At 58.6% G+C, this 12,891-nt stretch overlaps 1 protein-coding gene across 1 annotated transcript in view; it reads right to left on the reverse strand.

Moving 5' to 3' along the window:
- Nucleotides 1-1,625: 1,625 nt before the first annotated feature.
- Nucleotides 1,626-12,891, reverse strand: part of CAMK2A (calcium/calmodulin dependent protein kinase II alpha) — a 33,130-nt gene continuing 21,864 nt past the window's right edge. The window contains exons 13-19 of the mRNA XM_075509436.1: nucleotides 11,556-11,596; nucleotides 7,213-7,245; nucleotides 6,077-6,125; nucleotides 4,708-4,783; nucleotides 3,776-3,870; nucleotides 3,181-3,409; nucleotides 1,626-2,960 (exon numbers count right to left, since the gene is read on the reverse strand). Coding sequence (XP_075365551.1) covers nucleotides 2,957-2,960; nucleotides 3,181-3,409; nucleotides 3,776-3,870; nucleotides 4,708-4,783; nucleotides 6,077-6,125; nucleotides 7,213-7,245; nucleotides 11,556-11,596 — 527 coding nt within the window. The 3' untranslated portion in view covers nucleotides 1,626-2,956. The remainder of the gene's footprint in view (nucleotides 2,961-3,180; nucleotides 3,410-3,775; nucleotides 3,871-4,707; nucleotides 4,784-6,076; nucleotides 6,126-7,212; nucleotides 7,246-11,555; nucleotides 11,597-12,891) is intronic.

Genomic DNA, 12,891 nt, shown 5'->3' on the forward strand with positions numbered 1-12,891 from the left:
CCTCCAGAGGAACCTGTCCCTGGAGAGCTGACAGTAGGGAAGCCTCAAAGAGGAGAAACCACCTCCAAGAAGACAGCTCAAAGCCTCCCTGGAAACCAAGATGTTCCTCCCTAGCAGCGACTGCCCAAAGTGGGCTCTCAGTGAAAAGAGATTGGATCTACCCCCGCATCTCATCCGTCATCACCAGCAAACCCCACCGCACCCCTTGTCCCAGACCTCTCTCCAGCAGCAGCTGCTGGAGCAGCTTCACCCTCACAGCCCACCCAAGGTCCACAGCTATCGGCAGCTCCAAAACCAGGCTGAAATCACATCTGTGCTACAGCCCCCATGCAGAGCCCTGCCATGACCTCCTCCTTCCTCATCCATCTCATACCGATCCCCAAAAGTACTCCTGACACCCAGAGAGCTTGGGCACCAGGAGGTGGATGAGACACTCACCATGGCTGGCTTCAGAGCCAGCTCCGGAAAGGGAGAGAGAGAACTGTGAGAGAGCTGAGTCCTTCCTTTAAAAATGAAAAAAACTTCAGCACTATGCGACTACAGGAAGAAAAACAGATCTGTAAAAACACCCAAACTCTACCTGAAAAGCTAATCCTCTCCCTGCATGGATTTCCCTGCTTTGGGGCCATCTCTTGCAAGCCAACGCAGCTCCACGGTCAAACAGCACAGGTCCACCAAGGGCACGAGGACGCACATTTGCACCCCGGAGAACCTGTGTGATTTGTCCTCAAAAAGGCATCTCCTACACACATCACCAGCAAGCAACCATCGCACCGCCAGCACAGCGGGACACACCGAAAAACCTCTCAGGGCCTGTTCATGCCCCAACAGTTTGGATTTCTACCCCTCCATCCAGTGGGAAAATATTTTTGCAGTCTGCAAGGATGTGGCTGCGTTTTGCGCAGCAGCCGCCCCTGCCTCGACAGAGAGCAAAGCATTCAAAACCACAGAAAAGGCAAAATACACGCTCAGAATTTACATGGAGAAAACATTTCCTTTTTTTTTTTTCTTTTTTTTTTCCCTTTTTTTTTTTTATGACCAAAACAAGCGGGTTTTTGTTCATTTCTTTGTTTTTCAACACACGCACCGTCTAGAAAGTTAAACGCCATGCAGATGAAGAGAGCGCAGCTAGAAAGTCCCCCGGGGCAGCAGCGCTGCAGGAGTCTCACATCAACGAGCAAAGAGGTTCCAGTCAGAAAAAAGAGAACAAGAAACAGAAGAATTGCCGGAAAAATACCCACCCTCAGACCTCTACCTGACGGCAAAGAGGTGAGACCAAAATTCCCCTTCCCGGCCATGTCTTCTGTCCTGAAAGCCACGTCCCGGTGGCTCCCCAAGAGCCACCGCCTGGGTTTGCCCTGCAGGAAGACCCGTGGGGTGCGGGAAGGTGCCCTGGAGGGGGTGCCCCTCGGGGGGGCTGCCCCTCGGGGGGGTGCCCCGGGGAGGCGGGTGCCTTCGCCCGCCCGGTGCTGCGGGACGGGATGGGACGAGCCGCCACGGTGCGGGGTGGGGGCTGGCAGCCGCGGGACCCCGGGTAGGAGCATCGTGGCGGCGCAACCCCTCTCCAAATGTAAACGCAACGAAAAACAGCAACCCCCGAAAATCCCCCCACCCTCCCTGCCCTAAACAGTTGAATGTTTCTAGTTATTACATAAAGATCCATTTCAGCAAATACTCAAAATCAAGTTACGAAATACACGGTAGGTTGTTTTCTTTTCCCTATAAAAAGGCATGCGCTCAAAGTAGAAGACAGCTAAAGGCTTGTTTGTTTTCTTCGAAGCACGATCAGATTCTGCAGAGTTTTGTTACTTTATAAAGCTTGCATTCCTCGTCGTCGCTGGAAGGAGTCGTGTGGGCAATGGAGGTTTGCGCCCCGAATCGGTGGCCAGATCGGCCGCCCCATCCCAGCCTGGGAGCCGGGCATGGGGGGAGCGCCGGGTGCTGCATGCGAGGGGGAGTGGTGGGTGCTCAGCGGGGCTGGGTGCTGGAGTAAAGGATCCGGGCTGGGGGATCCAGCCCGGTGGGTGGGGAGGAGGGCGCGGGAGCGATGCTACCGCCATGGCATGGCTGGGAGAGCCCCGGCTCCCGGCTGTGCCGACGCGGTGCCGGGAAGCAGTCATCTTTCCCCTCCTCTCTTCTCCCAGCTTCGCCGGTCCCTGCTCCGAAGGGAGAAGGGAGGAAGGAGGGAGAACATCCCTCTCAGCACGGCAGCTGCCCAGAGCCAGGGCGCAAACCTAGTCACTCTCCTGGGAAGGAGCCAGCCTACGCTCCTGGGAAGGGAAAATAGACGGACAGCCTTTACTCACCCATCCGAACACTGCCCTCCTCGCCGGGGGTGCACGGAACATGGACTTTGCAAAGGGTTTAAACCACGGTTCCCCGGCCGAGGCTGCCAGGAAGCGGGAGCTCGGGTTGGGAGAAGGGGGGAGCCACAGCGGCAGATGGGGACCTCGATAGCAGCAAAGCAAAATCCACCGGTGCGCAGAGAGGGTGCGGCACAGAGCGGCTCAAAACTGCCCCCCTGCCCTCCTCTTCCTCAGGGGGGTCCCAGCAGAGGTGGGGATGGAGGCGGATGATGAGTCCGAGCCCAATTCAGGAGATGTGCCGGGTAGCGGGGGGTCCCACCAATGCCATGCAGCCGAGGAGGGAGGCCTTTACCCCAGCAGGTGTCATCTCACCGGCCAGATGCTTGGGTTTAGGTTCATGGTTTCTCTTTTCTTGGTTCATGCAGGGGAAAGGGGCCCGGTGCCACGGCCCCGGCAGGGTGGGGGGGTTCGATGGGATGCTTGCGCGGCGCCAGCGGGGCCGTTGCGTGTGTGCGGTGAGAAGCGAGGGGTTATTCCAGCGGGAACCAAGCAGCAGAGCCAACAGCCAAAGTCCCGTAGGTGAAGATGTCGGAGGAGGTCTCCCCTTGGTAGTCAGTCAGTGACAAATCCCACACGGGCAGGACCGCGCTTCAGCTGCAAAACACAAACCGGGCAGAGAGGGAATTTGCTTCGACCGTCCCTTTGGCAGAGCATCCCTCTCCCCATCGCCATCTCACGGCCATCGGCCATCTCCTCGCCACCCCAGATGCTCGGGGCAGGATCCCACCCGCTTTGCCACCTCAGCGCCACAAGGACCCCACTCCGTCCCCTCCATGCCCCCCTTGCCCCATCCCCGGAGGCTCACAGGGCTTACTGCGGTAGGACGGAGGGCGCGCCGGATCTGTGGAAGTGGACGATTTGCCATTTGCCATCCCGGCGGTGCCAGATGCGGGTCTCCTCAGACTGGGCGGTGCGGGGGATGCCTCCCGCGTCCACGTACTGTGTGATGCGGATGTAGGCGATGCAGGCAGACTCGTCTCCCATCAGGTGGATGTGGGGGTTCAGGATCGTCGTGTGCACGGGCTTGCTGTTCCGGGACCACACTGGAGAGGGGACAAGTACAGGCAGCTTTAGGCAGGGGAAGGAGTTTGTGTGGCTCTTGCCCAGGGCGGCAGCAATGTGGGAAGGGGAGATGCTTGGGTTAAGCTCTCTGCTTGGAAGGGCTGAGTAAATGCTGCGCGGGTGGTTTCAGGATGGGTCCACACAGAAAGCAGCTAACCAAACAACTCCTCTGCATACAGTTGACCTAACAGGCTTGATTCACCTCCTGCTGGGATCTTCCAGATCAGCCAGAGATGCTCCCAAAGCCACCCTTACCCTCCTCTCTCCAGCAAGCTGATGGAGATCAAGACACAGCTGGGCCCACGGGAGGTGGGAAGGGTCCCTCGGGAGGCAAGGGGGCTGCTTACGGTTTTCAAAGTAGAATCGGTGGAAATCCAGGCCTTCCACGAGGTTGCCCAGAGCCTCGGGCTCAAAGGCAGTCATCCCAGGGTCGCACATCTTCCTGGAGAGGCAGGAAGGGGAGAGAAAAGGGAGAGGTTATCTCGCTGCTTCTGGCGTGAGAGCCTGCAAAACCCAAACGGCTCGTGCTCGGGATGACTCCCCCTCAGCCTGAGACCAAGGAGCCTCTGCACCAGTGAGCAATTCAAGCAGAAGTCTGGCCTCATCCCTGCACTCTGCATGAAGCCCACCCCGCCTCACCTCCAGCCCACCGACTGCAGCCAGGACCCCAGCGAGGCAGGGTGAATTCTCCATCGGTCACCATCTCCAATTAAACCTCCCAAAACACTGTCGTCTTCTTCGTAAGAAAGAAAACCAGCAGGGAAACACTCATATTCTCTGCTCTGTATCAAAATATCCCTGCTGCGATTCTCTGAGGCAGGGATGAAGACCTGCACTTGCTCAGAAATCTCTAATTAAATAGGCCTCGGACACAGAAGAAGCGTACTCTGAGGAGCATCAGCTCAGCGAGTAGAAAGCATTTATGCTTCCAAGCAGCCTGTGGCAATCTGGATATAATGGACACCATGGATGCAATGTTCCTTCTTCCACCATAAATCACATTTACAGTTATTAATCTTCCTGCAAACCAGAAAATGGGCTCATCCATGATAATGAGACCAGAGAGATGTGATTCAGCTTAGTGTGAGAGAAGCGCCAGGTTTGGAAAATGATGTCCCCTGCTTCTCTTGGATGGTCTCCATGCCCCACCACCACGTCAAGCTGGTCGCCCTGCCCTGGGCAGCAGTAAAACCTCCTGGGCTGTGTTGCCACAGTGAGAGCACCCGCTCCCGGAGGCTGAGCCCCGGCCCCGGCCCAAACCCACGCTGGGCACACTCACGTGTAGGACTCAAAGTCTCCGTTGCTTATTGCTTCGATCAGCTGCTCTGTGACTTTAATGATTTCTTGCTTCCGTACTGTTGGTTTAAAGAGAAAAAGAAAATAAAAGGAGAAAACAAACCAAAAGTCCTGGTGTTGCAATATCGGTGAGGTATCTTTTTCTTGTCAGAAACAGACAGCGGGACACTGGGGGCCATTGGGAACTGTCCAGGGGAAAAGCAGGAGAGGGACTTGGGAGAGAGAAGTGGGGAAAGCCTCTTCATCCCCAGAGAGGAAAGACCTCCAAAGTTAGGGCAAAACTGAAAAACCCTGTATTTTCCTAAAGAGCAAAAGGGTTAATCACGGAGTGGTGAGCTGCCCTCGGCCCAAAAAGGTGGCACAGGGTGGTCTTGGCTGCAAAGTCTTGCCAAGCCAGGACTTTCTACCCCCTGAACTCAGAGCAGGGGCCAGCCAGGGCAGGCTGGACCAAGGATGCTCTCACCTCCCTCTGAGACGAGAGGAGGGGGTCTCAGCTGGCGGGGAGGACAAGGTGGGCGACGTGGCCATCCACCCCGGGACACACAAGGAGGGACCCCGCGAAAAGCACGGCACTGTGCGGCTGCTGCCGGGGACCCCGGGCGCTGCCGGCTCAGCTGGGAAGGGACCAGGCTGCGAGCGCGGGTTTGGCTCCCTGGGATGCAGGAGGAGCTGTCAGAGGTAACCCTGGGCTTATTAATGAGGCTCTGCTTCAAATGCAAATCGGCGTCATGCTTGACTTAATTATTTTTTTGTACCGTGGCTAGTGAAAAGAGAGGGAGCACGTTCCTGAGAGTCGTTCAGAAAGGAGGAGAGGGACCCCCATCACTTCCCGAGCACCACCTGCCTCTGTGCCCGCTCTTGGGGACACATGTCCCATTAACTCTCATGTCAGGCCGAAGTCCATCTTGCTTTGTGCTGAGATCGCTTCGTTGGGAGACTTTACAAATTAGCACTGATAAATTATTCCCTAGGTTATTCTTAGAAATCTGGCTCTGGCAGGCGGGAGGCAGGGATTTCCCCTGGAGGGTTTTCCCAAAGGGCCATTTATTTTGGAGGAGCGGGCGGCCGGGCTGCTATCCCTGCAGATATCTGCCATTTCCGTGCCTGTTTTCAGGGAACATCCCTGGTTTTGGGCCCCCCTCCTTCTAGCCAGCAGTGCCTCAGCTGCTTGGGGCAGCGACCCAGCAGTGAAACCACCTAAGGAGTTAAAGCAACTTCTGAAGGGCCCCGAGGCAGCTCGATGGTGGTGGGTTTCGCCATATCCAATATCTCATTAGGGGTGGCCAGACTAACAACCCCAGCACACCCCTCCGAAACAGCCTGCCCGCCCTCCCAGGTGCCCCCACCGGTACCTTTGGTGTCTTCGTCCTCGATGGTGGTGTTGGTGCTCTCTGACGATTCCTGAGCAAAGAACAGAAAGGAGACGGGGCGGTGAGAGGGGTCTTCTCCCCGCGCCAGACAGAGCTCGTGTGTTCGACAGCCCCCCGAGTCCGACCCCACAGCGCTCGACTGTGCCAACGGACAGAAACCAAGGAAAACGCCAGCAGGTCCAACCCGTCCTCAACCACAGCTCTAGGGCAGCACTGGCAGAGCCCTCCCTGACCTCCACTCCTTGTAGCCAAGGGCACAAGAGCTGGGCTGTGGAGGGTCTCGTAGGAACGGCGCTGCCTTTCCTACCGACGCCTGCGGGGACAGAGACGGGGCAGGTCCGGGGGGGGTTCGGTGGGTTCCTAGGAGTGTTGCCGGAGGGGCAGGGAGAGGGGCTGTGTAAGGGTGGAAGACACCATGTTGACTGTACGATAAAGAGAGAGATGTACAAATTAACAGCGAGGAGGAGCTGGGATGAGAAAGAGGGGACTGTGCAGGAGTGAGAGAGACCACACTGACCGCAGAGTAGGGAGAGAAATGTACAATAAAACAGAGTGCTTCCAAGACCCACATGGACCACCGAAGGCTGAGACACAGCTCTTTCAAGAAACAGCTGAGCACTACACAGATTTGGGGGGGAGGGGGGTACTGACCCCCCGTCTCTCTCCAGGAGCCCCATCAAGGCGACTCTGCTAGCGGAGCTAGAGCAATGGCTCTGCTAGCTCTTCCCAGCAGAGCCTTGCTTATGTATTACCCATAATACCCCGATGTAGGTTGGCAAGGTGTCCCATGACCATACAGTCCCCGCAGAGGCATGGAAGGTGTTTCTCCAAGGCTCCTTGGACCGATGCAGCCTGCAGACCTGAGTCAGGAGAACTGGGAGAAACGGCATGAGAACCCATCAGCAAGAACCAGGGCTGGCTTCCCACCAGCTGGTGGCCAGCAAGTGCCTGCACCAACCCTGTTAATGGGGTTTGTGGGTGATACGGCTTTGAGGATGTTCCCTCCAACCCCAGTGTCCCTTCTTCCCTACCCCGAGGTAACTTCCAAAAACGGGGGAAGCTGGAACATGTAGAGAGGCCCAGCAATATCGGCATTGAGGAAGACGAAGGACACTCACCATTAACTGAACGCTGGAACTGGACTTTCTTTTCTGGAAAAACAAGGAGAAGAGATGGAACAGGAAGAGACACAGAGTGAGAAAGGCAGAGAGCGGCACGTGAGAGGCAGCAGCTCCTGAGCCACCCTTTGTGGTCCTCGTGGAGGGGCAAACGAAAGGCGCGGGGGGGCAACCTGGTGCTCCTGTAGGGACGTGCCGCTGGCTGCGGTGCTGGTGGTGCCACGCCAGCTCCCTCCCCGCGTTCCTGCTGGCACCTTTCTCTCCTGACCTGCCATAATCTCTGGTGTTGCTCATCCCAAGGACCTGGCTAGTCCAAAAGGGAGTCCCCTAGGAGCTGATGATCACTCTGGTGGCTTTGTGACCAGACCAGCAAGCTCAGAGGAACAGGAGTGGGACACTGAAGAACTAAGGCAGCTCCACCACCTGTACACCCTTGCACCCGGTGTGAGGGCACTGGCGTTTACAGACTCTGGAGCTGTTCCGGGTGCATCTGCCCATGCTGCTGACTAGTGTGGAGATGCTCAATTAGCTTTGGACCTAGACCAGTACTAAGCTGGCTGGTTTAAAGCCAGCATGGCTATTGCTACTCAACCCCGCAAGGCAGACGCACCGTGTGGGAAGCTGGCCTGAGTGCAGCTCCAGTGCTTTAAATCAGGACAAGTCTTCTCCAAAGAGAAGAGGATGCACATATTTACCTCCATCCTTGACCACTGTCACTAGGCTTTAAGGCTTTTGGGTTGGACGACCCCATAGCCACATTTCTGCTTGCAGTCCCAAACTAGTACTGGACTCTCCTTCCTTTCTGTGCTCTGCTCCCCGCCTCCACCTTTAATCTCGGCAGGAGACAGGGGGATGTGCACGCTGGCCTCCTGCCCTTTCTCCACCTCCAGCTCCCAGGGGATGAATCACAGCAGGTGACAGGGAACACCAGTGTGCAGGAATCAGAAGCTGCAGTGCCAAATAACAAAGTGTTTTACCACCATATTTAACAAGGCACCAGCCCTGCCTGCCCTGCAGAGGGAAAAGCAGCACACACAGTGCAAACCTCTTGGAAAAGTCCACGGAGCGACCCGTTGGGGTGCGTGGGTGGGCTGCAGTGTAAAAACTGCTGATATCCATTCCCCCTTGTTGCTCCTTTGACATCCTAACTGGCTCCCACCCGCATGGTCACTGAGTTTCCCCCTCTGCCGGTGCAGCTCTCCCCTCCCTCGCTAGGTCCTACGTTAATCCTCGCCCCTCCTTCACCGAAACAACAGATGTCCTAAAGGGCAGAGCGAGCTGCGGTATTTCAGAAGGAACCTCATGGGAAACGGAGCCGCCGGAGTCGGGCTGTCTGCAGGAAGGGCTGACAGCTTCTGCTACCCAAGGACATGAGACGGGGCAGTAAACTGCAGAAATTTCAGACGCAACAGAATGCAACACAAAGCAGTGACCGCGTCGAGTCTGGACATACAGTAACAGGATGCAACATGGGGCAGTGAGCTCATTAATTTAGGACGGGACAGGATGCGACATGGGGCAGTGATTTCATTAGTTTACAATGTGACGAGATGTGACACTACACAGGGCAGTGAAGGTATCATAGCTGCTGGGACCAGAAGACCCCACAGATCCCAGAGCAGGGCTCGAGGGGGATTTTTGGTCCCGTGAATGCTTTTCGTAGGGGAGGAACCTCCTTGGGAGGGTGAGTTTCGAGCCCTCTGAGCCTGGGCGAGCACAGTCCCGGTGCCGGAGGGCTGTGCGGGCAGGCTGGAGGGCAGCACCAGCTACCTGCTGCCCACCTCCGTAGCTTTGGGCAGGAACGGCAGGGGTGGCTGCCTGGGACCTGCCTGCTCTCATGGGGACGGTCAGTCCAGCAGGTTTCTCCAAATGGGGACACAACTCTTCCAACAATGAACCGCACCACGTGGCCTGACTTACAGCCCTGCTCTGGGCAGGCAGGACCCTTCCCTTCCCACTTTCCCACCCGCCCAAGGCAGGTTTCCAGGTTCCCGCCTCGCTTTTCCAGCAAGACGGAAAGAAATGAACACCGCCCAGCGATGCCCTGACATCTGCCAGCTGCCCACGGTGGGGCATGAAAGCTTCGCCCGGAGCACCCAGCCTCCCTGTGCCCCCATGAGTGGGTTACGCTGCGAGCCCCCAGGCTGAGCATGGGAATGAGAGGTTGGAATGGTAACGCTGAGGGTGGCCAACACAAGCAACCTGCTGGGAATGAGCTTGCCTCTACTTTGTCTTCTCCTCCTCTACCTTCCTGGCCATCTAGCCAGGCTGTCTCACCTCCACTTGTTGGAAAGGGGGCAATAAAAAAGCAAACTCATTCTCCAGAGCTGGTACACCCTCTTGAGCTGAGTGTTGGCTGGTAGACTGCACTCAGGATGAAGCCTCACTCGCTGCTCCCCACTCCCCAGCGAGGGGCTGCCGACTGGGGATACAAACCAGCCTCTCTGATCCCCCTCTGAAACCAGACCCTCCTTGCTGAGTTTCAGTGATGGGCCAGAGGCTGTTTACCCAAACTAGCTCTTTCGCTACGACAGCAAGTGCCCCTCTTCCCAGGATAACATCTGCCCTCAAAGCTGCCCACCCAGCAGCACACCAGCAGCACTGGACTTTGAAGTCCAAGAGGAAGCATCATTAGCAAGTTGGGCTGGCAAATGGTCTTCTATCACCACACCATCCCAGCGATGCTAGAGATGAAATTCAAGGCTGTCCCTTTCTGCTGGAAAATGAGATTCAGGACCGTGCCTGATAAAGCCTCTCCATCCACCAATCTCTCCTTCTACAGCTTAAAAACGCATCTCCTGGTTGCTCTCACCTGTGCTCCAGCAACTTGTACCAAGTCAGCCCTACCTGTGGTGTCACTTCTCAGGTGACTCCCAGAAGCAGCTGGGACCTCAGAGCAGCAGAGGACAGGCCAGCAGTGGCTGGCAGATGGGTTGCTGTGACTCCCATGGGACCTGTCCCCTCTGTGCCAGCACTGTTGTCCAAACCTAGCAATCCTGTCCTGGAAGCCACGTGATATCCTGACACCACGGCCCAAAGCAACGTCCTCTCATAGCAATGCAGGCCGTCAGCTTCATGTTGCAGAATAACACTGCATGGCCAGAATGGTCTGTTGTGGATCTGAGCCCAGGTTTGGACGATTGTGCATGGTCTCAAGCCTTGCAGGCTTGTCCTGTCCCAGCCGCTGGGTCTGGAAGGAGTGGGAGAAAGACAAGCCATCCCTAGACCACTGGCTCCACTGACCATTTGGACTGAGGAGGAAAGAAGCCAGCTGAGGGCTCTGCTCTTCCAAAACCCTGCGCCCCTCACAGCCCAACAGCTGGGTCCCTACGAAAAGGATGGAGGAAGGAGAGCAGCCGTGCTGGTCGGGCTCCCAAAGCTCTGCCTGACACCTTGCACCCCTGCCCTGCAACGGGGGATGTGATCACGCCAGCTCTCCCCTGCTGAGTGATCACTTGTATTCATGAAGGGAACAGGCAAGGAGAGAAAGACCCTCCCATGGACCATTCCTTCCTGCAGGAAGGGTTTGACAGAGCTTGCTAACCACCACATCTCCGTATCATCATCAGAAGCTGCTCGGCAGCAGGATTTTGCTGCCTCTGGGAGCCACCTTGTCCTGGAGAAGAGCTATGGCCCCACCTCAGAGGGGCAGGTGAACCTGAGGGTTCACCTGCAGCCCAAGAAACAAGGTCCACCAAGCACCGGCTTGTTTTTAGAGCATCACCAAGCCATTTGCTCTGTCAAGCGCCACCAAGTTCCCTTGCTCTGTCTGCACTGGGCACAGGGGGCCAAGCAGTGCTGCCGAGAGGGTTAAAGGCACCCATGTGCCACCCAGCAGCACACCAGCCCTTGGGGACGGGATGGGACAGGAGCTGGGGGGAGAGCCCAGCCCCACCAGCCGCAGCGGGACGCGTGCTGGGGCAAGCAGGAGATGCAGCCGCCCATCTCGCCAGACGGCTGCTGCCAGGCTGAAACCGTGGCTCCGGGCTGCAAAGCTGCCTGTCCCTGTCCCCTCTCCTGGTCCAGACTCTGCCTCTCCCCCTCCCTGGGGGCAGCAAGGGCCGAGAGCATTTTGCAGGCAATGAAACAGCAGCGAATTCCCCCCGCGCACCTCTCCGGCACCGGCCCGCTCCCCTCGCTCGCCGCGCTGCAAAGCCTTCTGTGCCCTGCCTGTCCTGGCAGGAGCGGAGCCGGTGGCACGGGGACACACCGGGACAGCCGGGCCACCAGCTGCCCTTTAAAGCGCAGGGTGTCGTGGGGACCACCGGCACAGCACGGAGACCCCCGCTGCCGCCCCAGCAGCAGAGGGGCAGGTGGGATAGGGTGGCGGGGAGGGGGCTTACCTTCACGCCGTCATTCTTCTTGTTGCCACCGCTTTTGCCTCCTGGAGAGAGGAGGAAGGAGGTTAGGAGAGCCAGGCAGGGCACCAAGACCAGGAGGCCGAGGATCAGCAGCATGGTGCCGGGCAGCAGAGCGGCGGGACCCCGCGGGACCAGCCGGTGGGTTTCGTCCTCTCTCCAGCAACCCCCGGTGCAACCCCCGGGAGCTCAGGGGCGACCTCGCTGGCACCGTCCCGTCCTACCCCGGTGGTTCTCGGCCAGGGGCATGACCCGGCTCCTAACGTCACGCCAAGTCCTTGGGGTGGCTCGGAGGGGGCCGGCGGGGCCGGCAGGCGGGCTGCGGCCGGGGGGTGCTGGTGACCGAGCGTGGCGCAGCGCGGTGGAATGGGCTGCCCGCCTGCCGCCCTCTAATTTTAGCCCCATGCTGCCGGGATCATGTGCTGCCGGCCCGCCGGCCCGACAGCTGCAGCCCACATTTTGACAATGATGAAAAGCAGACGCCTTCCCCGGTACCCACCTACCGCTGCCGGCGCTGCCCCAGCCCCCCGGGCTGTGCAAGCCACCCCGCTCCCCCTGCACCCCTGAGCAGTGTGGGATCCGCGGGGCTCAGCCCCACGTGGGACCCCGTTGCCTGCCGGCCCTGCCGTGCTCCCGGGCAGGGGGGACCGGCGAGCCCCTGGGCCGTGCGTGGGACGGGCAGCACGACGAGAGATGCTTTTGAATTTCCTGCCCTTTGATGCTTCATGTCCGCCGGTCTCCCGGCGCGGGGCCCGACACCGGATCCCCCCAGCTGTTGGACTCCTCCAGCCCTGCCGCACGCTGCCCACAAGTGCTAAATGTGTCAGCACGATCCCCCCACGACAAATGCAGACACCGAACCCGGCCGTGGCCCTCTCCTGCGGCACCTGGCTGGGCCAGCAGCCCCCATTCCCCCCCCCCCACTACACCCGACTCCTGGGGTGCCTCAGCGAAGCACCCCGAAACGCCCATATAACACCAAACAGCTGCCACCGGCCCGCTCAGCCGGTGCGCGGGGCTTGGCTGCCTCGTCCCACCTCTGCTGGGGCCATCCCCAGCACTGGGGAGGGCTGGAGGTGACAGCGAGCAGATGAGCTCTGCAGTCACCGGCTCCTTTTTGGATCGGTGCCCGGGAATCGCCGGGCCCCGCCGCAGGGCTTGCTCCGAGGCAGCAGGGTGTCCCCAGAGGGGACAGCTCTCAGCAAGGGCACGGGGGCAGGGGTGCTCCTGGCTGCACCGAGACCTCTCCGGGTGCACAGGCTGGGCCGCCGCGCTCTGTCCCTGCTCCTCTGTCTCCGCGCAGCCCTCGGGGTGTAGGGAG

This window comes from Mycteria americana, chromosome 8, assembly GCF_035582795.1.
Source record: "Mycteria americana isolate JAX WOST 10 ecotype Jacksonville Zoo and Gardens chromosome 8, USCA_MyAme_1.0, whole genome shotgun sequence".
Lineage (NCBI taxonomy): Eukaryota > Metazoa > Chordata > Aves > Ciconiiformes > Ciconiidae > Mycteria > Mycteria americana.